This window comes from Crotalus tigris, unplaced genomic scaffold, assembly GCF_016545835.1.
Source record: "Crotalus tigris isolate CLP2741 ecotype Arizona unplaced genomic scaffold, ASM1654583v1 scf7180000024151.2778019, whole genome shotgun sequence".
NCBI lineage: Eukaryota > Metazoa > Chordata > Lepidosauria > Squamata > Viperidae > Crotalus > Crotalus tigris.
The window spans coordinates 109827-133778 of record NW_024100413.1 but is presented as its reverse complement, the minus strand read 5'-3'; the positions used below and the strand labels follow the sequence as shown (position 1 = coordinate 133778).

The 23952-nt window shown below is 35.5% G+C and overlaps 1 protein-coding gene across 15 annotated transcripts in view; it reads right to left on the bottom strand.

Annotated features, from left to right (window-relative positions):
• PDLIM5 (PDZ and LIM domain 5) overlaps positions 1-23952 on the bottom strand; it is a 142129-nt gene that overhangs the window by 56631 nt on the left and 61546 nt on the right. For 7 of the 15 annotated variants that reach the window (XM_039322865.1, XM_039322867.1, XM_039322870.1 and 4 more), the window contains exons 4-9: positions 15541-15583; positions 12989-13416; positions 7582-7596; positions 6114-6131; positions 5040-5212; positions 2844-2880 (exon numbers count right to left, since the gene is read on the bottom strand). In XM_039322865.1, coding sequence (XP_039178799.1) covers positions 2844-2880; positions 5040-5212; positions 6114-6131; positions 7582-7596; positions 12989-13416; positions 15541-15583 — 714 coding nt within the window. Of the gene's footprint in view, positions 1-62; positions 1004-2843; positions 2881-5039; positions 5213-6113; positions 6132-7581; positions 7597-8253; positions 8271-12988; positions 13417-15540; positions 15584-23952 lie in introns of those variants that run through there. The other 8 variants (XM_039322869.1, XM_039322876.1, XM_039322879.1 and 5 more) reach the window with 7 other exon arrangements.

Genomic DNA, 23952 nt, shown 5'->3' with positions numbered 1-23952 from the left:
GTAAATTTATGTATGGTACCTACGTGTGCAAACTTTGAAAGAATATAAAGAAAAAAGAGAAAGCAAATGAAATGCAATATTTATTCAGTAGTTTTGAGCTCCACATAGCCTAAATTAGATGAGTAGGCATCTACTATAATACATTATATTACAAAGTAATATGCATGATCAAAATTGATAAGAAGCTCCAAACAATCCACTTCATAATAAATAAAACCTATATTCATTTAAGTCATACTATTTTCTTTTGCTGTTTTACATGGCTCTTCTACAATATAATTTTTACTTTAATCTGTGTCCAGAAGACTTCACATGGCTTCAGATGTACACACAACATTTTCCTCAAGTAAAACATGTGCTGTATAACACAACTATTGCTAAGACCCATTAACTAACATAAAAAACCCTCTTCTTCCATTACCTCTTTGAAAACATTTACATTCTGCCATAAAATATATCTAACACAAGAAACAAATGTTGATATTACTGAATCGAACCAGAGCTGTATCGGAAGTACATAATGATGCTTAAATAGTTTGTTATGCATGTTTTCCAACACAGGCATTTCTGTAACTTTCTCCATATCTTAGCACATAGCACCTTTTTCAAATAAGAGCCAGGTTCCCTGCCAGAAAAGGCACCCTACTTTTGCCTTTTTCAAGTCATTATGAATTTTCTATGCCACCTGTGTCTGCATGGTGATTTTTACAGAGGATGCTGGCTTTGCAGAAGCAGAACAGATTCATCTCATTCTTAATACACTGACAGGAAATTTCTTAAAGAAAAAAAAAAGATAGATAAAAGGCTAGACTTTCTCAAAGCTGTGTTTGTTTGTCATTTCTTTCTTTGCAAAGCATTTGGAAGAGAAAGAGGAAGAAAAAGACTCATTCAAATTCTAGGACTGGCGAATCATTGGACGTTAAGGACACGTGCTGAAACGCCATGGTGCCAGTCACGTAATTTTGTGTATCTAGGGCCTATGATGTGGAGGGGGATCTTGTCCCTGCAGAGAGAAGTGATAAAAGAAGACAGATAAGAGGAAGGAGGTCTACATCTTAAACCATTCTACACGACAAACCAAAGCATGCAGAATTCAGAATCAGAATTAGTAATCTGAGTTTACACTAATTGTCCTTGCACTTCTGTGCAAACTGTCGACATTTATGAGTAAGCCAATTTCTATTCCTTCTGGTTGTGAACTGACACTTGAAACAAGCAGTCAATATCTGCTGGTTTTCAAAGGCTAGAATAGAAGCTGCTGTCCTTCCATTATTAATAAAGTCACAGTTATGCAAGGTAAGTTGGGTAATGTTAATGAGGTTAGTTTATCTCACTGCAGAATCTAACTTTTTACTGAAAAAAAGTGTATGCTATTTCTAATACTGCCAATAAACCTTGCTGCTAGAATAATTGTGTATAATTACAAGTAAAAGTGCAGATACAAAATACTGCATAGTCCACAAATCTTAAGCACTTAATTCTACAGCATCTTACAAAACTGCTCAAACACAAGGCAGCTATAACTGAAGGAACTTACTTTGACTGAGAGAACTTCCATAGAATATAGGTTCATAACTCTGTATAGTGCTCAAGATTTAAATACCGGTTAACTTGCATCAAGATCACACTGCCTCTTCCTATATTAGGTATGTCAAACTGTCAGCCTGTGGGCTGGATGCGTCATGCCGAAATCGCGCCCAGCCCAATGTCGGCAATGGGCAAAAATCAACAATGGGGGAAAAGTCGTGATATGTCGCACAACATCACATGACGTCGTGAGTTTGCCATGCCTGTCCTATATGATTATATGTTTTCTCTATGGTTATCTTCAGAGGTTCTGTTCCAGATGTAACCTCATGTTGTAATGTAATAAAAAGCTACCAAGCAATAGCAAAACACTCTACCCAGAGAGGCACACCTAGCAACTTCTTTGTTGTCTTTTTGGCAGCAGACAAAAGATTTATATTTTAAATATTGATACTTTGTGTTTCTGTGAAGCTTTGTGATTCTGCTATTTTGCATATATTTTACATTTAATTATTGTTTTGATTTCAGCTTTTTTAATATTGTGATCAGTGTAAGCTATCCTAGGAAAACTCAGTAAAGATGAGCAATATACAATTTTTAATAATAAAATCTTCTAAAGGAAAATAATAAAACAAGGGTACAGACTCTTATGCTTTTAAAGCTTCCATCCTGCAGTCAATAAGACCATTCTCAGTCCAAGACAGATGGAAGACACACTAACATTTCAAATATTCACAAGCTAAAGGAATCAGGACGTGTTAGGAATTGCAGTGACCTGCCTCACTGGTAATGTTATTTTTAAATAAAGATTCAGTAGCATTCCAATTCTTGTTAGTTTTTTCATAAAAACTTATTTTAAAATTCACATTTGGCCTATATTTCAGTAGTGAAACATATAATTCTAAATCTCCTTAGCATAACAAAAATATCAAACTTCTAAAACATTTAAAAAGATTAAAGAATTACCTCTAAACGTCTGATTACTAGTTCTGATTTTTTTTTTAAAAATATTCCTTTCTACTAATGACACCATTCCATTTTTCTGTAAGTATTATTAATAAATTTAGATGCCTACATAAGTATTCAATTTTATGCAAATTCCTTTTTAAAATAACGAATGTTAAATTGGCAATTTTAGACCTATCCCAATTTACTTTAAAAATAAATGCCATACAAACAAGAACCAGAACTTTAAAATGTCCATGATTTTTGGAAAAATAAAGAATCTTGTGACATCTTAAAGACTTCTTTTAATACATCAAACCAAATCCATGCAATATATATAAATTTATAAATATATAAAATAATTATCTTACTTTGTCTTCTTTAGATTGTCTGATTCTGGTTCTTTCACTGCAACAAAATAAGCCATTCATTCAGTTTCCATGAAGTTGCCATTTCTTCATTGATCCATGAAACTTTTATCCTTAATTTATGACAAGACTAATATCTAAACATCCTATTGTTACAAATGCCTTATGATGGTCTTAAACAGCGACGGCGAACCTATGACACATGCTATGTCATTTTTGGCGTATGTGGTGTACTGTCATGTGGTCTCTTGACCTCTGGACATTGCACAGAAGGGTCCCCCTCTCACATGGGATCTGGAGCCACCCAAAAGCATGCAAGAATGGGGCATGCTTTCCCACTCTTTTCAGAGACAAAAGACAATTCTCCGAAGTTTCCAAGCCTCATGTGACCCGGGAGTGCCATAGCTAGGCATTTTTTTCTGGGAGACAAACTGAAAAATATTTACAATTATGTATGTATGTATTATGTATGTATGTATGTATGTATGTATGTATGTATGTATGTATGTATGTATTTATGTGCCACCCATCTCACTATCCAAAGTGAATCTTTGTCATGAATTGTTTCCCTTTAGTCTGTATGTGACACATCAAAGTTAGGCATTTTTTGAATTTTTGACACACTGGGCCCAAAGGGTTCACCATTGCTGCTCTAAAAGATACATATGTAGAATACCCTGCCACAGTTTAAATTGCTACTTAAAAATTCTGTGAATTTTTATAATTTTTATAATCCATCAGTATTTATTGCATTTAGCAAACCACTTAATAAACATACTGCAAAGTGCTGTTAAAAACTTTCCATTTTCAAAGTATCAGCTCTGTAGTTCATGAAAAGAACTTAAGTTCAAAGACCTACCAGGGTCACAGAATTAATTTCTCACATATTTATTACTGTTTTGTTCTTTACCATTCAAACTTGGCCAAATATACAATGCTGCTATATTTCATTACTAATTCCTTTTAATTAAAAAGTAAAAATATCACTTTTAGATTATTATATTTATACAGCATTAATGAAAAAGGGTGAGAATATGAATGAGTTAATGAATTCTTTTTTTCCTGGAGGATTCTCAAAGCTGAACTACTACTCTTCATGCATTTTTTTTTTAAAAAAAATCTTAATCATGTGGAAATAGGCTGAATTAAATTTTAAAGTGAGAAAAATAAGAAACTGAAGAAATCAAGAGATTTATCTAACCCTGGCAAAAAGTCCACCTAGATATTTAATTTTTACTGGAAAAAAAAACTAAAGTAAAATGCATAAATATATAGATATATAGCATATGGGAGAGTCATCAGTTCTATATTATTGTACCGACTAGTTATTACTCTGTAGTCCTTGGTGCTCTTTGAGCTTGATTATTTGCTTGCAGATGTTTCATTATTCAACTAGATACCATGATGATGTTACTGTGAGACTAGGCCAAAGCCACCATTCCTAAACGTGGCGATGGCATGTAACCAGAGTGGACAAAGGTTAGGAAAAGCTCCCTCAGGGAAAGGAACCAAGCAGTGGTGGGATTCAAATATGTGAACAACCGATTCTCTGTTTGGATGCTACTTCCAGAAGTCCATTCTGGGCCTGGGCAACAAAAAATTAGCTACCGGTTCTGCTGAAGTGGTGTGAACTGTCTGAATCCCACCACTGGAACCAATTCATTAAGGAACAAAAGGACAAAAGTTGGGTTTGAGCACATGGCAAGCCCCTCCCCAAGTCTCGCCAACAAAGGAGTTGGGCCTGCATGGAAAGCCCTCCCAATAAACTCTAGGGAATAAAAAGAGGTCCTGAAACCTGCCCAGTCTACTTGAGTAGGTTTTTGGATCCCAGACTTGGTGGCTTCCATCCCTCTGGGTAGTGTGTGGCAGCCTAATAATGGATGCTGGGTAAGGATGGATGAGAGAGAGACCATGTGTAAGAGCAAAAATATATCAGTAAAAGTTCGCTGTTATTTTAAATTCATTGGGTGTATTTGGGCCTCAGTATGTGTGCCTCAGTGTTCAGTTGATTTGAGATTAAGTGTGGCAGTTTTCCAGTCCTGTGAGTGAGTGATCATAAGCTGAACCTGAAAGCACACTTGTGTAACAATACTTAGTTGGGTAATGAAACATCTGCAAGCAAATGACCAAGTTAAAAGAGCACCAAGGACTACATAGTTTAACCCTGAGCTATAGATATTCTCTTCTTTAGATACTTACTACGTTCAGTGCCTGTGATCTGTTGAAGGATCCGGAAAGAACGTGACTGAGTAGTTCCAGTTCTTGGGTGCCAGTCCTCAGTATCTTCAATCAGTCTCTTCTTGCTGTTGTTGCTATGAACCGGTGGATGGAAAAAATCTGTATTTCTGTACACGACGTGTTTCCGTGGTGGACTAATACAACGAATAAGGGCAATAAAACTTGATGAGTTACATTGATCAAGGCCAAGATGCTAAGTATATGTATTTAATATAGATCTTGCTGGAGAAAGTTATTGCTTCCTTCAGGTTAGATAAAAAAATTAAAGTGCATGGCATCCAGGTTTCAGCTGTTCCTTTTTAAAGAAACATAAGCTGCAATCAATATCTACATTAGAATCTGCATGAATAGAAGCTAATAATTCATAGAATCCTTCATTTAATTCAGTGAACAATTTTTAATAAGATAGTACATGGCTGCATCTCCTTGTATTGGGCTCTGGGAAAAACAAAACATATTACATTTTCCACAGAAAAATATTATACAGCAATGTTATTCTCTTTTTTTTACTCTCTTGCTATATCTATTCTAAAATATAGTTTACCACATTAATTGAATGATAAATTTAAAAAATATTATGAAGTCGATCAACTGTTAAAATGGCTAACTTGCATTGTTGAACAGTACTGAGATTACGCGATCCTACATGTATGAATTTGGGTGAAAATTTCTTAAATACAAAACAACTGGTAAGATTTTGTCTTATAGCAAGTCAATGAAAAAGATAGATGAAGGAAGGAAAGGAAAGGAAAGGAAAGGAAAGGAAAGGAAAGGAAAGAAGGAAGGAAATCCTATTGCCACTGTTTAGCATAGAAGAATAAGGAGAGAAAGGCAATAGTTAAATTGGTCGAAATGATAATCTAAGTAGAATTTGGAATGGTACAAAAATTAGTTATGGATATGCAGAACAATTTCAGGCAAACTGTAAACTATCACAACTTGCTCCCTTTCTCCACACCCACCCTCATCAAAAATACAGACCATAGTTAAAAACTGCACATAATATTGAACATCAAAAAGGCACATGGCTATTACCGTTTAGGTGGGTTTTTCCTTTTATCATATTGGAAAGAGCAAGGGAAGAGAATACAAGACAGTCCAGCATAAGGAGAAGAAAGAACAGAAAGACAAAAGAATTAGAAGTATTAAGTTTAACTGCTTTTACTATTGACAAGTCACCAAATAAAATAATTTAATAATAATTTTATTCTCCCAAGGAAGAAACTGTATTGGCTTATTTGAGCCTCATTTTATCCTCTCAATTTCCCCATTTAAGCTTGGCATAAAGCTGACGGGCTGCTTTCTATTTAGAAGAATGGGCAAACTCCCAACCTGTCAGGTGAGCTTATACAGCTAATAAAAACAATCATACGCATCTAGCCAATTTCTCCTGAAGCAAAAGCACCCTATTCTGTTTGATACTGTTGGGCATATTGGTATTTTTTTTCTTCCAAATGTGGGACCCTTTGCAGTTACTTTTGAATAAGCAACAGTTCTCCACTATAAACTACAGTCTTCTTGGGAAACTTCACAGACATCATCAACTCAACTTTACTGAGAAGATAAGGCTATTTATTGCAACCCACACTATGACTGGCCCTTTTTTGCAATACCTGAACAGGATTATAGAATCTAGTATAAGAAGATCACAAGGTCATCTAAAAATCCAGGTGACTTTTCCATCTCTGCTTAATAATTTCTATCACACAGAAACTCATGATGCTCACCCTGGAGCACCTCTTGCTATTCAGATCTTTTGTCTGACATTTAGCATCAAATTACTTCCTAAACTTTCTGATACTGTACTTCTATTTTAAGAATGAATTCAGTAATTCAGTGTATACATTTATTTCTCTTTGTCATGTTTTCACCATACACTAAAAAAGTATTACTCTGGTACTCAACTGCTTTGAAGCTCATCAAATTTGGTACTCAACTCATTTTGATATGAAAATTTTGTTCCAGTATTCATTCTTTGTTTGGTACTCAATACACAAGCTACAACTTACTGGTGTCGACTGCCTTGTGACTCACTACATTATTCCTTATGGGGAATTTTTTTGGGTGCTCATCATTTTTTGTACTCATCGCACTTCCTGGTACCAATTAATGATGGGTACCGAGATACCACTGTACTGAATATAGACTAAAACTCTCCATATAAAATACTGGACAGAAAGAAGAGAAAGGATATACTTTTCAGATTCAACCTTTCCCAATTCTACTACTGTACTACAGTGTCAATTATTCTGATCATTCCTAGGAATACACCCTAAAGAGGAATGATGGTCATTGTAGTTCAAGACATCAGGAGAACAACGACTGGAAAAAGTTAATTTATTGCATAGTTTTTTTAATTCTTTCACCAAAACAAAAAGTATTTTAACATTCCCAAACTTAGAGAAAATGGAAGTTAATTCAAAAAGCCTACCTACAGAATACAGCAATTATTTTATATAAACTGTAACTCAAACATTAAGAGAGTGATTAGTAAAGTACTTACACCTCATCAGGGTTACTGAAGGAATGAGGGACAGAAAAGACACAAACAATGGATTCGATTCCAGGATGTTCAAGTACAGATAAGGAATAACATAGAAAATAGGAGCAAAAAAAGAGTTAATAAAAGTTAATTGTAATATTAAAGCCAAATGGGAAAAATAGTTTCATTTAATCATGAATAGGAGATGAAGCTAACAGAATTTCCAACTGGTATTTCTAGAATGATTTCTTGCTGACTTTTACCAGCAGCTACCCCACCATGCCACAAGGTGGTGTAACAAGTTAAGGTAAAGTCATGGCAAATTTATTTCTTCCCTAAGTCAATGGAAGAATAGGGAAGAGGCAAGAAAGAGGCTGAAAAATCCTTGAATTAAATTTAATTCCAATAAATGTCTTCATTTATTTCTACCTGGATAGAAAAAATCACCCATTTTAATGTCTAATCGCAGACATTAAAAAGAGACTCATTCGCTGTTATTATCTCTACTGTTTGCCAGTTACTCAAGACAAAATTTAATATTGTAAATAAAACCACACACCAGTGAAAATGCAAACAATTTATGTTGCTTTAACTTCAAAAGCCAAGGCTCTATTTTGCAGAAATTTAATTCTGGGACAGCCGCACATGCCAAAGCACAAAGCACAACTCCATTCTAGTGGAACAAATACTAACTTTGTCACTGTTGTAATCTGTAAAGGGAGTGAAAAAATCAATATGTTTATTATAGCAACTTCCCTACTGTTCTACTTTATCATACCCAAACCATGTAAGTTCACATGTTTTCATACATTTCAAACCAATATAAATAATCTATTTTATCCCTTGATTAGCCCAAGGGATCCATCTAATGCATAAAATTAATTACCATGCATGAACTAAGAACACAATTCAAAACAAAATCACATGCAGGCACTTAAAGAGCAAACCATTTCTGAAATTTGGCAACCTTAAGATGTATGGACTCTTACTTCCCAGAATTCCCCAGTCATTAACCAAGAGTTGAAGTTCACACATTTTAAAGTTGCCAAGTTTCAAAAACACTGGATTAGCCATTCACTGCCCCATAGCAGAAACTCCTTTCAAGATGTGACTTTATATCATTATCTAACTAGCTCCTTCTTGGAGTATCTATTCTTCTTCAGTTGGACATGTATGTCAATTTTAAATTTATAAACTGCCAAAATCCAAGGAGCACTCTATTTTAAGACAGATTTATAGGAAGTAGGATAGATTAGACATTTTACTTCATTTGTTGATTACACAGTGGCTGATTTGCACAAGATACTAAAACATTTGCTTCTCCATTTTGGCCTAAGAATGTTAATCCATCCACTAGGTGTCGTATGCTGCTACTACTCAATTACTTTTGATATCAATGAAGTGGAAATAGCTGTTTCTATCTCTATACCGCATGATAAATCCTAATATGATTAATTATATTTATCTGCCAACTTTAAATATAATTCTTGATTAAGAGATGCAGTCACGCACTTAGAAATTCATATTATCTTTGGTAAAAAAATAAAGCATTAGTAATCATACATATTGCTCTACAAAAACTACAGTATTTTCAGAAATATGGAGAAAGCATGTTATACATGCTTAAGTTGGTGATTGGACCAAGATGGTGTTAAGGTGGTGGACCAAGAGACATTAGGTTCTATCTCTTTCTTAGCTACAGAAACTTACTAAGTGACTTTGGTCAAGTTACACCTCAGTCTCAATCAGCTTCAGACTCTGTGACAAGTGGCTACTGGTATCTTTTCTGGAAAAACTAGACAAAGCATTGCATTGCATTGCATAAACATGCAAACTCAACAATATTGGACAAAGGCTGCAACCTCATCTGTATTTTGCTAAAATTTAAATCAACTGGATTCAAGGCAAGTATTCCAGACTTTCAGGACTGCTGAGTCATTATAATACATTTTTGTTCAAAGCTGATGTAGCATAATGTTTAAATAGATGCACTTAGAATGCCAATTCAACCTTAGAGTTTCCCTAAATGATTGCTATCAGGTATATTGGGTAACAACAATGTTGGGTCAAAAAGACTGAAAAAGGAACTATTAAAAAAAGAATATATATAAAAAAAATAACTAGAATTATTAAACACAAACATAGCCCAATTCTTTATAATTTACCGTAAGGCAAGTCCTTTGATTTTTCAATAAACTTGTACCTCTATGCATAAAAAATTGTGCCAGGCTTAATAATTGCATATAATTATATGCATGTTCAATATGCATATTGTTTTAAAAGTCTGCATTCTCCTTATAATACAAACCTTTATTTAGCACTGAATTTCATGTTAAGCTTATGAGAATATTTCATTCAAGGATGCAAAGGCCACTGGTCTTTCCATTTTATATGCTGATAAATGAACTACTCCTTTCTCTGAATTAATTTCTAATCTGTGCAAGTAATTCTTTATGACACAAACGTAAGCCCTTTTTAATTGCTAAGGTTTAATCTCAAACTACATTGCTTGAATAGATATAGTGCTACCATCTATGCCTGTTTCAGTAAACAGATTGTATTACTAAGCTCTAAATATATTTGTAAAAAAGGGGAGTGCAACATCTTACTGTTTAATCAGCACTAGATGTTTCATGTGTAAGCAAATTCTTCTTACACAAATAACTGCACAAGCATCATTTGAAACCATATTTTCAGATTTTGCATCTTGTCAGGACACCTCAGTCAGTTTTAAAGAATAGAGCTAACATGTGGGTTGATCCTACCAGTTTCATTTATTATGAAACTTAAAAGCTTTTTTAAAAAAACAAAACATCATATAATTCAACAACTTGGTTCAAAAAAAAGGCTTCAGTTCAAACACTGATAAACCAACAAACTTATAAAATGGAAATAGGATTACAGATCTAAATGTCTGGGCTTATGTAGGCTCCTTTATAGACAGATACTTGGCATAAAGCTCTTTCATAGAGGATTTCATAAAGTAATGAGAACAATTCCATACATTAACTGTAGAGAAAATTGTTTGTAATTACAGTGGGTGACTGGATCTTGCCGGGGGGGGGGGGAATAGTTTGCTTGTCTTCTTAATACAAAATTATTTTAGTTGTTATAAATTATTTTTGAATGCTAATAAATGCAACTGAATGGCAGGGCTATGCTTTAGATTTGCAAAAGCTCTTGTGCCAGGGTGCCCGAAGCATTGCCAAGATTTATTTATATGTACTGAGAGATTTGTCAGGAATTCATCCTCTCTATTTTAGATAGTGTGGCTGCATACAATATTATGTCCTTAAGGCTATTAACAATAGCTATGCCCTCTACGTAAAATAATATGTGTGCCATTTTTACATAGTAGGTATTTTACTGAAAGAAATGTGCTGTCGGAAGAAAAAAAATTGAACACACAAAGGTCAATTGCTTCAACAATCTATAACTTAAGACCTATACACATTGCTTAGAGCAGGAGTAGGAAACTTTGGCTCTTTTATGGCTCGTGGACTTCAACTCCCAGAATTCCTCAGCCAGCATGGCTCAGCTTGGAAACCTCTCCCTTTTCCCTCAGCATGACTGGCTCAGGAATTCTGGGAACTGAAGTCCACAAGTCATAAAAGAGCCAAGGTTGCCTATCCCTGGCTTAGGGGAACTAATATGAATAAGCAAATTGGAACTTGATGGATTATTTGATAGTCCTTTCGGTGAATCACTTTTTTTTAGATCTATGCCTAAGTAACTTTGAAATTATTTTTTTAGCCTTGGTTTCCCACACCATTTTTTGTTTTTGCTTTGTGCCTATCTTATATTACCAGTGCTGATCTTTTATAGTCATGGAATAGAGCTGCAGTATTAGATGTGGTTAAGCCTGATTCTGATCCACTCTTATAATAGTTACTCAAACTGACAAGGGTTTCACAAGCTCATACTCTTAGATCTTTGATTTGCTGAATCTCTTCCGATAGACAGAACTACAGTCCTTGGGGATTCATACTTGACAATCAGCTATATAAATTACGGAATCATGAACTTCTTTTTTTTTTAGTAGAATGTACTAAGTGAGACAGAGAGGAAAAATAAAACCATGGGAAACTAAAACATGAATTGAGAGATTGAGCTTTCCTTCTATCATCTTGCTTTCCTCAAAATGAAATATGATTATTCTCAATACAATAGTAACTGTCTCTTCAGATTCCCATTCCTGATTTAATGGCTTCTCACAATTACAAATTACTTTGATAAAATGTTACAAATAGTCTTGAGTGTAATTGAGCCTGGAATTACTATTGTAAACCATGATGGTTGTTAAGCAGGTCATCATGTGACCAATCTGATTTTACAATATTTTTTGTTGGTTGTTAAGTGAATCACCATAGTTAAGTGAATACAAAGTCATGAAGTGAACCCACTGTCTGCCATGGGCATTTTTGCCAGAAATTGGAAGTAGCAATAGCACTTAGCAATACCATCAGCATTCCTGTGGTATTCTTGTTGCAATACATTATGCATTTATATAGGTTTAGCGAAAAAACCTATCTAATTACTTTCTCTATACTTAGCAATAACAATATTATTTAAGACTTAAATACCTCTTCACAATGCTTTATAGCCTTCTCTAAGTGGTATCCAGAGTCAGCATATTTCCCCCAACAATTTGGGCCCTTATTTTACTAACCTAGCAAGAATGGAAGGCTAAGTCAACCTTGAGCCGGTGAGAATCGAACTGCCAGCAGCCAGCAAAATTATGCAATAATGCATTCTAACCACTGCGGCGCCACAGCTCATGTTTACACTTACATTGTAAGTATAATATAATTATTATATAATATAAAAATATACTTATATATGTACTATACATATGTTTACAAGTCCATATTGTTGATGATGTAAGTCAAGAAGCATAATATAATTGCAAATTTAAAAAGAAAATGAAAATTGCAGAAGAATAAGAACAAAAGGTGTAGGGGAAAGTCATTAAGTACAGAAAAAGCCTTGAATTAATATAAAGGATGACAAGAAGAAAACTGTGTGGAATATACACAGAAAATGCCTGGTTGGAAAGGTGAAACGGAACATTTCCCACAACAGGTGAACCTCTTTTTTCTCTTGTAAAATCAAAGCAACACAATAGCCTGCAGCTTTGCTGTGCATTTAAATCTTCAATAGTCATTCTTATTTTGCTGTGAACCCTTGAAAAATTTAATTTGGCATTTATCATCTCCAGCAGAGAACACTCTCATCAATTTATAAATCTGATTTATAAAAGTAAGTAAGTTCCTTGTATATAGATCTGCCCAGATTGCACTTTATAAACTAACCTGACTTTTTTTACACTTATAATTTCAGGTAGAAAGAGCAATCAATGCATTACTGAGGAAGTACTTTTTGAGATGTTTAAAACAGGAAGAAAAAAAACTGCCCTAAAACTACCTACCCGTTTTGCTGTTTACTGTCACCCTGGTTCTCTCTTGATCCACTTCGCTGCCCCTCTGTCACCTCTGGAGCCCTTTCGTTGAACGGTGCATTGTGTGGAGATTGCCATGGGGTATTAACAATAGGCTTTGCAGCACTCAACACAGGGCAACGCTGGTCAGCATTAGCTTTGACATTAGCATGCGCTCCTGAGGCAGTGAATGGGGGAGGTGTGACAGTGGCCAGAGGTGTAGGAGAAGCATGTAATGGAAGACTGGCACTGGCTGGTGTGAAGGCAGATGACGGTGATGGGATGGAAGTGACCTTGGAGGAGGACACAGCTCCAAAGGGCCTGGGGGCCTTATTGAAGGCCATGCTGGTTGTGGATGAAACTTTGGGCACAGCTGAAGATGCAATGGGCACAGGCTTAACTAGGTCCTTAGGCTCTACCTAGGTGAAATAAAAACAGAAAAATACACAAGAAAGCCACACACGTGCACACACACACATGCAAAATGTATATCCATGACATCTGCAGCGGTTTTATTGTGAAACATCCATTGATGATTGACTGGTTGCAAGTACACAACTTTGTGCTTTAAAACACTGACTGTCAACATCACACAGCATGCTTCATTGAAAACAAAAAAACCCAACAACATGCGTGAGCTGGATTTATTTTAGGCAAAAACTTCACTATAAACTGGGTCCAGCAGTTAGGACACAAGTGCAGTCTTCCAATGCAAGGGTTACAGGTAAATCAGTGAAAGACAGAATCCTCATAGTAAAATTTTACTTACTAAAGCAGCGGTTCTCAACCTATGGGTCGCGACCCCATTTGGGGTCGATTGACCATTTTTCAGGGATCGCCAAAGGCGGCGATCCGCCATTTTCTCCCCTCCGGGGGTGGCGCCGCGCATGCGCACTGTGCATGGGGCGCCTCCAGGGGCGCCGCGCATGCGTGCTGCACATGGGGGTGGCGCCACGCATGCACGCTGCACATGGGGGCGGTGCCACGCCTCCGGGGGGCGCCGCGCATGCATGCCGTGCATGGGGCGGTGCCGCGCATGCGCGGCATGCATGGGGGGCTGCCCCCATGTGCGCTGCGCCGCGCATGCGCATAACGTTTGTGTGACGGGGTCGCCGTCACACAAACGTTGAGAACTGCTGTACTAAAGGATTATGTGTCTTGGACAGGTCTATATTGGAACAATACCCCTCCTTTCCAGTGACAAATGACCGGGTTTGTTTTTAGAAGTTAGTTTCAAAAGTAGTTTGAGGTCATTTAGAACTCTCACACCAGAGAAAAAATAATTTACAAGTTCTATTGCACATAACCAGACTTTGGGAGTTCCTAATCTTACCTTCCCTCACTTAAAAGCTATTGCTATCTTAGCTTAACTTAAAGGCAAACTCACATATTTTGTTTGAAAAGGGATATCTTTGCTGCAAAATAATATGACAGCGTGTCTTTCTTTTACTCAGTTCATTGTGCTACAATAGCCATCAGACTTGCTGTACATGAATTTTATCTTAATGTAGCTAAGCAAGTCAACAGGCACCTATTAGAGATCATGTTCTACTAAGGAAAGCAAATCTTTCTGTATCTTTACAGGCTCCTCTTAGTAATTGTATCATACCGTTGAAGATCTGGCAGGAAAAGTCTTATATTAAGCTACCTTTTTATAAAAGATAAGGTAAAGGTAAAGGTAAGGATTTTCTGCCCAGTCGAGTCCAACTCTAGGGATGGTACTCATCTCTGTTTCTTAACTGAAGGAGCCAGTGTGGTCCTTCCGTGGTCCATCTGTGGTCATGTGGCCAGCATGACTATATGCTGAAGTGCATGGAGTGCTATTACCTTCCCACAGAAGTGGTACCTATCTTTCTAATTTCATAAAGCTACTAATAAAGATGCTCGTAATCAGTAACTCTTAGAATTTTAAGAAATGAACAGGCCTTTTACGAACATGGTTGATCTCTACATGTAGTAGTATTTTGTTAACTTTATCTAGGCTTGGAAGCTAAACTGGATTGGATTAGTATCAAACTTGGATGGAGAATGATTAGGAAATTCTAGGACGGTAGACTGGATTAGAAAGGAGGAGAAAATACGCTGGAATGGGAAGGTTGTACAAATCACTTCTTTACTGTTACCCCAAAAAGCTGTGGAAGGGTGACTATGAAATCCCCAGGAGTTGAATTCAACTCAAAGAAAACTCCGTAAGAACTACAACAGATATTTCCCATGTTAGTCCTTGTTTTTGAAATCTAACCACAGTGTTTTTTAATATTGGTTGCTTATCATCCAATATAAATTTGGCCAATTCCAAAATAGCTGCAGTAAGGAGGACTTTCAAAGCCAAAAATTACATCTTATTACCAAATTTTTAGATAAAGAAGATAGCATATTTCAAGGATTTCAAAATAGCATGTTTCAAGTATGTCCAAATGAATGAAATGGACATATAATAGAGCCATGTTGCATTGGAAGATCAACACATTGAGAGATGTGAAAGAGTAAATTGACCACAATAGCATTCCCCTGTACTTAGGAACTGGGGAAGAACCCCTTACCTGCTGCACAGGAATTGGATCTGGTTTTGGAGCTGCAGGTGGTCTGAAAGAGAAAAGGAAACAAATTACATGGCTTCTAAAGCAATTTATCCCACAATCCCATATGGTCCATTACAATTTAGCTTCTAAATCACAATGCAGATAAGTTAAACACTTTTTCAGGTCCCATTGACTTAATTCATGCTTAATAATTCATCAGTGCTAATCAGTGGGACTTGTCAGTACAGCCAAACTTACATCAGCTGTTAATCAAAGTCTTCTTTCAAACATCCAAAGATGTAGATTGAGCAGCAAAGCATCTACGCCCAGCAAAGCAAAACTGAAGAGCAAACCATCTGCATTCCAAAATTAAACAAGAATGGCTTTGTATATTGAATGGATTTGTAACTCAACGGGCCCATGCATAAATGATAAAACATTCCAACGTATTAACAAAAACCACATTGCTTGCAGTTTATACAATAGTGGCAACGTATATGGCATCATCTCATTTATTCAATTGGTTTTGCTTCCTACTTCATGCATAGACTGCCAATGAATTACTTCTAAAATAAACTGAAGGAGAATTTTAGAGGTTGCTACATAAATAAAAGCTTAAAAGAATAGCCTTCTTCCCATGTATTTACATTTCATTTCCTTCTACACCGTATCTGTGAAGAGTCTGATTTTTTTTAATAATTATTATCTATTTTTAAACTAGCTATCATAATTTCTTGGATAATGTTCACATATTATATATTTATATTTATATTAAAATATATAAAACTTCTACAGCAATTTCCCTTTACAATACATGTGTTCTTTCAGTTCTAAAGTGCATGTAAATTTCTTGAAATGACTTGCGAAATACAGGTCTGGGACCCCCAAGATGCACTACTGATTTGTGGAAAAGATGCCACAAAATGTATTCAGCCATAGTACATTAAATTATTTTAGAGGTCTGGAGCATGATCCTCATTTTTGACTAAAAATTAATGGTGCTCTGAGCTTGACTATTGCATTTAAGTCACAAAATTGATGCTCAGTTAATCTGATATGAAATAATTTCTTAAGAACACTTGAGAAATTTGTTTATACCCTAGTTGTCTCCTCTTCCCCCCCCCCTTCAAGTTATAACTCTTAACTTCATCCAATCTTTTTTTAAAAAATGGAAGCAAGATTGCTACGGCTCCAGTAAAGAAAAATAAAAGAACTTATGCTGGCAAAAACAGTACTGAAAAAACAAGACTGAAAGCAGTTTTCTTACATATTAAGGGCTGATTCAATTACTTCCAAACAAAAGCGTATTTTTAAATTCATTTTGTGGCTAGATTCCTGAAATAGTCTACTGATTATTACTCAGGATTGAATAACGCTGAACAGTCTTGCTTGCACACACATAGGCACTGATGTGGCTGTGAAAACAAAAGTTAATGAACAGGACCAGGCAGCCCTGCCCTGCAGAAATGGCAGCTTTGATGTACTGGGTCCTTATAGATCAAGATTGGGCAGATTGAAATAAGTGGCTGAATTTATCCATTAACTAAGCCCCGTTCACAATTACAATTAACTTTTTATGTGCAAAGAGTTTGCCTATCACTATAATTTACAATAATTTATATTAATATTAAGAGCATTATTCATGCCCAAAGAGCATTATATTATATAAAGAGCATAATACATTATATAATATATATTTCCATTCTATACCAATGGAAAAGTGGGAACAATTATTTCTTGCAAGAATGGAAAAATAAGCAGAATACAGAATAAGAATTGAAAGCAGTTGCTCTGTGTTCCTTCAGTGTCAATTAACTAATTGGAAATGTTATATCTGCATCAGAACCAACCAGATTTTATGAATTCCTAGAAAAGAAAACCATAATAAACATAAGAACAAACTCAGATATTTATTAAAATGACCCATTTATTATATGAGTGTCCGAACTCTATTTAATAGAGTTAATAGACAGCTTACTGGCTTTTCAACCACTCCATAGTAAATCTATTTAATTTAAAGAATAAGCTTTTTTTGTGCCTTCAGATTGCAGCCTGCTTAATTAGTCAGGTATATTTTAAGCAAAAATAGTCAACAGTTCAGTAAGTCTTTGAAGTACTGATCCAACCACATTTGCTCCTGCTGCAACAATTATTTCTAAATATCCTCTTCCCTTTTAATGTGGATATCATATATACAGAAAAGGCAAAGCAATAAATCCACTTCAACCCTTTCTAGCACTATATTAGCCATTTCATATAATTATTGAAATGCTGGCACTGTCTGTGAGATTGTGGAATATAATGCTTCATATTTCTCTACAGGAAATATGAGCCAACAAACTCTTCATTCCTTGCATTCTTGTTTTTTCACCTTTTCCTCCTTGGTTCATCTTTTCCTACTTATTTCAGACTTTAAAAAAAGAATATTGAGAACTCTGCCAAGTCATCCAGCAATCTGGAAATGTTTGCTTCAAGGCAAAACTGCTTTGTTTCAAGTCAAAGCCACAACTTACTTTAAAAAACAAAAAGCTGAAATGCAAGAGGGAATGGAAAAGGAGGAGCACATCATAACACAATAGTTTTGAGTATTTGGCTGAAGAAGACAGAAGTTAACAATCACACTCAAGCAAAAAGCTAAACAACATTGGGTAGAGACTTGGCTATTTTACTATACAATTTTGTTGCAAGCATTATATTCCATAATCTCACAGACAATGCCAGCATTTCAATAATTGCAAAACACATAAGTAATCTGAAATTGTTCTATTTTTAGAGGCTGGTTCAATTCAACATGCTTCTACCAAGTCAAGTAAAATCCTGCAACTATGATAATATATTAGTTTAAGGCTTAGCCACAATGCACAGGTGTCTCGTATAAGTCACAAAGATGCTATGGCATCACCATGCAAATGACTCAATTTACATGTTATTTGCACAAAGACATCTTGACAAATTAAATCAACCCCCTATCAAGAATTAAACTTTGACAGCTCCGTACCTCTTTGTTTCAACCTGCCATTAGAGTAAAGTGGGGGAGGTGTTGCTTTAGAACAGGTTAGATGGAGAAATGAAACCTCTACGATTCCGCTGAAGACTGTGAGAGCCTGAAACCTTTCCAAGGACAATGCAGCAGGTGTGGAGAGGAAGCAGATAGTTCCCATAACAAAGTGAAATTGTTTACAAAGACCGTGTGAGAGGGTGGGGGTTTGGCTGGAGAAATTATTGTTGAATGCTAGGAACTGGTATCTGGGAACCTCAGAATTAGTTTTGCTTTGACATTACCATGCTGTGTATTCAATAAACAATAGGATTTTTAGAAATGGAATGAACCTGGAGTTTAATTTGGATACTCAAGCTAGATGTTAACACCCCTGCCTTCAGAAGCTCATGGTTAGCTTGACTTTATATATTATGAAATACAGAAAATGGATTAATACAATAAGCAGTGTTACATTAACTACCTCTATAAAGGTAGGAAGAGGAAAAATGGAAAACCTGAGAGTTAATATATCATTCTGGCAACCATAATGATTATCCTAGTTGTAACTACAATTACAGTATTAAGTGCATTTTTTATCAATATTAGCATTATTTTATGACGGAATATTACCATATTCTATCATAAAACTAAGCTAAATGCTATCATTTCATTATCAGTTTTCTCTTTCCTCTCTCAACATTCTTTTTTAACAGGAACAGATCAAAAAGATATTGAAAAATATCACATTCTGACTTTCATGTTCATTCTAAGAGATTACTCCAATAAAGCTTTTGCATTTTTTGTCATTACAACCTACTATGTTTGTATACAGTTTGAAGACAAGATTTTTTGAGTGAAATACATACAAACATACATACACGCACACACACACTTTGATTTACTTTGTAAGAATACTTTTTTTAGATTGAATTCTGCCACATAGCATATTACATACTGTCAATTAATAGTAAGGCACGTGGGTACATAATTCTCTAAGTTGACATTTTATGGTTTTAACTCCTAACTCCAAAAAGCTATTTTAGTAATATTGCAAAAGATTTCTCGTTTTATTGGAGAGATTTTGTTCCCATGGTTGTTTATTTTATTTTCTATGTTAGCATGGAACTCTGTCAGATAGTGAGCAAAACCAGATCGTCAGACAAGACTCAGGACCAGAAATCATTGTCTTCTAGACCAAACTCTAGTATAACAAGTAGCAAAATAAAGGATAGAAAATTAAAGATTGAACAGATAGGGTTGTACAACCAAGTAGAAAAAGCACTGGACTGAAAAAGTAAGAATATGAAGGAGGAAGAGATGGAGAAAATAAAAACTGTTAATGGTGCAATGTAGGGAAGCCATTGATAACATATAAAGCCTCCTCTAAATTAAACACATGGACATAGCCATTTAATGTTCTTAGCAACAATATGGAAGAGGTTTAGGTAGTCCTTGACTTACGACAGTTTGTTTAGTGACTGTTCGAAGTTACAATTGCACTAAAAAAGTAACTTTTGACTGTTGCAGTATCAAAATTCGGACACTTGGCAAATGGCTCGTAATTATGACAATTGTGGTGTCACCTTTTGCAACGTCCTGACAAGCAAAATCAATGGGGAAGCCAGATTCATTTTACAACTGTGTTACTAACTTAACAGTTGAAGTGATTCATTTAACAAGTATGGCAAGAAAGGCCGTAAAATGGAGTAAAATTCACTTAACAAATATTTCAATTAGCAACAGACATTTTTGGCCTATTGTGGTTGTAAGTTGAGGATTATCTGTACTGGGATTTTTTTAAAATTTTCTCCAATTATTTCATAATCTTGGAGTTTCCTGGTAGTCTCCAATCCTGATCTGTTCCTGTTTAATTTTCAAGACTAAACAAGGCCGGTCAGGTGAAATACAAGCCAAGAATATCTAGACATTATTGTCAGGATCAGTGGAAGAATTAATATTAGCAAACAGGAAATACAGTGCTGAAATTCTAATAAGAAACTAGAAGTACTATTGAGAAGTAGAATCTGGAGGTGGCTAAAACACTAAAAAGAAGTGGAAATAAAAGTGGAAAGAAAAAAAGGTTGAATTAATTATAGAAAGAAGTTGATCTACAATGGTAGGCATGAGTAAAGAGCAGACATACGGTAGGTTTGCTATGTCTGCACGCTGGAACATATCCATAAAATGTAAAAATTATGCCAATCTTCTCGGTGCTAAAAAAATGAGCACAAAATAGGGTGCAATTTTTTTTTTGCATAATTATTAGTGTAATTAAGACAAGAAACATGACCTAATAGGGCTTTAGCAGATGGCCAGTTTCTACAAATATATTTTGAGTTGGACAGGAGGTATGCCTTGAGTTGAATCAGTTAAGAATAATAAATAAGACACACTAGAGTGTGGGAGTAACATTAATTTCTACTTCAGCATAATAGAGACAAATCAAAACAAAAGCTCCCTTAGTCCTGAGTATTCTGAATGCAATTGTACATTACTAGCACTTCATAACATGTACAAAATAACTGAGTTTACGTTTCATTTTTTCTGATTTATTTTTCCATCTTCAAAAGATACTACTTTAGATAAAATCAAGCATAAATAAAATCGCTAATATGGCAGCTAGCTTGAATAATACAAGCAGTCGTTAGGGAGAGAGGGGAAAAAAGCACTTTTATGTAAACTATAGATGAATAAGATTACTGCAATTCCAGCACATTTAAAACATGTGTTATTAACAGTCTTGCTACAAAACAGACATCACATTCAAGAGTAGATGGTACTATTAGAAATTAAAATTGAAAGCCAAAATGTCCAAATCTGTCAAATGCATTTTGACCAACAAGGTCTTCTTCAGGAGCTTAAAATGGTGGCTTCCTTAAAAGAATTGATCTCCATCTTCTTAGCGGGCACCACCAGGCTTTCCCTGAACTGAACTCTCTCCATTGTCACAATTCCTAAAAGAAGGTACACCACTTTAAAAATGATGCAAACTAATGGTTTTTTTGGTTGTGCAGTTTAAATACAGGTAGTCCTTGACTTACAACAGTTCATTTAGTGACCATTCAAAGTTACAACGGCACTGAAAAAAGTGACTTATGACCATTTTCACACTTACTACTATTACAGCATCCCCATGGTCACATAATCAAAATTCAGATGCTTGGCAACTGACTCATATTTATGACGATTGCAGTGTCCTGGAGTCGTGTGATCCCCTTTTGCGACCTTCTGACAAGCAAAGTCAATGGGAAAGTCAGATTCACTTAACAATCATGTTACTAACTTAACAACTACAGCAATTCACTTTACAACTGTGGCAAGAAAGGGCGTAAAATGAGGGAAAGCTTACTTAAAAATGTCTCACTTAGCAACAGAAATTTTGGGCTCATTTGTGATCATAAGTTGAGGACTACCTGTAGAAACAAATAGCAAATAAATTTAACAACTGAAGATTAATCAGTATATTTTAAAACAAAAGCTATCAAAAAGTAGTAAAAGATAAGAGGGTTAGGCAAAATGAAGCAGAGCTTAGTAGTATTAATATTAATATTAGTACTGCCAGTTGTTCGTTATTAAGTCAGCCTACCAGCCAAAATTTTAATTTATTTTTAATGTTAAAGGGAAATTTAGAGATTTTATCATGGAGGAGTACTCTTTTTAGCCTCAAAGGCTGCATGAAGCCAAGAGAGTATACATGTCTCGTAAAATTGTTCTATGACCTACAATTCAGTTCTGCTGAAATTGTTGACAATCAAGGGTGAAAGTCCTACTGACACCTCTCCATTGAATTTAATCCTACTGCCAGATTTCCAGCCCTGTCCCTGGGAAACCCAGCAAGGGAATTTTCTCACAGTATTATCGGGCATGGCTCAGAGTATCAACACCCTAAGAAACTCTGCAACTACTAGGTCTGGTAATGTTTATTTTTATATTAAAATATGTCTATATTTTTCCAGTGCACAAACTGGCTCTGGACAGGGCACAAAAAAGACCCCAGACACAAATCACAATTTATTTTCAGAATGATAGTAATAAAAATTGCCTACTAACTGCCCTTGGGTTGCTAGGTTTGATGGCCCACTGAAACAAAATGGTTTAACAACCTTCCTGATTGATAGGAAGATGTTAGGCACAAATAATCAGGAACAGCAGTTGTGTTCAAAGCACTAAAATTTTATTCCTACTCATGCTACTCATACACAAGAATCTGGACTACATAATTAAGGCAAATTGGAGCTAGCTAGGGGTCAATGAAATTCACGGGGGATGGACTTGGATCTCTTGTGGCAGCGTAGTGACTCTAAACATTAAACATTAAACTCCACCCTCAGGGTTCAGCCTGATCATCTCCTATAGAAGATTAGATCAATTACACCACTGACACCTTGTGTTCCATAATATAGAGGTTACCATCAAGAAGCTCTGCTTTTTCTGTCACAGCCCATCAAATTCATGACCTTTAGCAGCTCCTCCCTAGATATTCAGATGGATAACCTGGATTGACCATTCATTCATTCATTCATTCATTCATTCATTCATTCATTCATTCATATGATTTAATGGTTTACTCATGCCAACAAAATGGCTCTTGTTGACCAACAATTCATATAAATTATGAATTTTAACAATCCAATAATATAACGCAAAAGTAGAATCAAGAGCTTAAATATCTATACGCCCTCCCCCAACTATAATAAACACACATAAAAAATACACTGCTATTGGGGCCCTTATAACGGGGGAAAGAGAAACTGAGCAACTTTATATTCTGGACTCAACGAATATCATTGGCCATAGCCTGAGGGAAAAGTCAAGGCTTACAGAAGGCTAACAAGCTCAGGCCTATCCAAACTTTTGGAGAGATACTATCCCGTTATGGAGGTGCTATCATAGAGAAAGCATTTCTTCTGGTATCTGCTAGAGGAGATTATTTCATAGAATGGAACCAGAGCATTCCTATCCTGCCAGATCTAGTGGAACAAGGAGAAACAATTAGATTTATGCAATGATCCTCCTGGCCACAGTTGTCACCTGCTCCCAAGCAGGAGCCATGGGTTCAAGCGAATCTCCAAATTGCATGCCATCTTGTTCTGCCACAGTTTTGGGTCTATTTTAAATAAGATAGGGCAAACTCTATTTCCTTTATTTATACATCTTCCACATGAGAATGTTATACTTTTGTATCCCCGTTAAATATTATATTTGAGGCTTTACATAGTACCATTAAACAACCTCAACTCTGTTTAGAACCACCTATTTTCTTACCACTACTAATTAATGGACAGTATTTAATAATTGAACAATGTAAATTGAAATCAAACAAGAAAGTTGGAATCCAATGCAGCTATTGACTGCCAGATTATTCTTGGAATTAAAACAGGAGACAGAAAAAGAAGCCTTATTAAATAATGAAATGGAGATTACAAATGTTAGACAGAATGGTGCAACAAGAA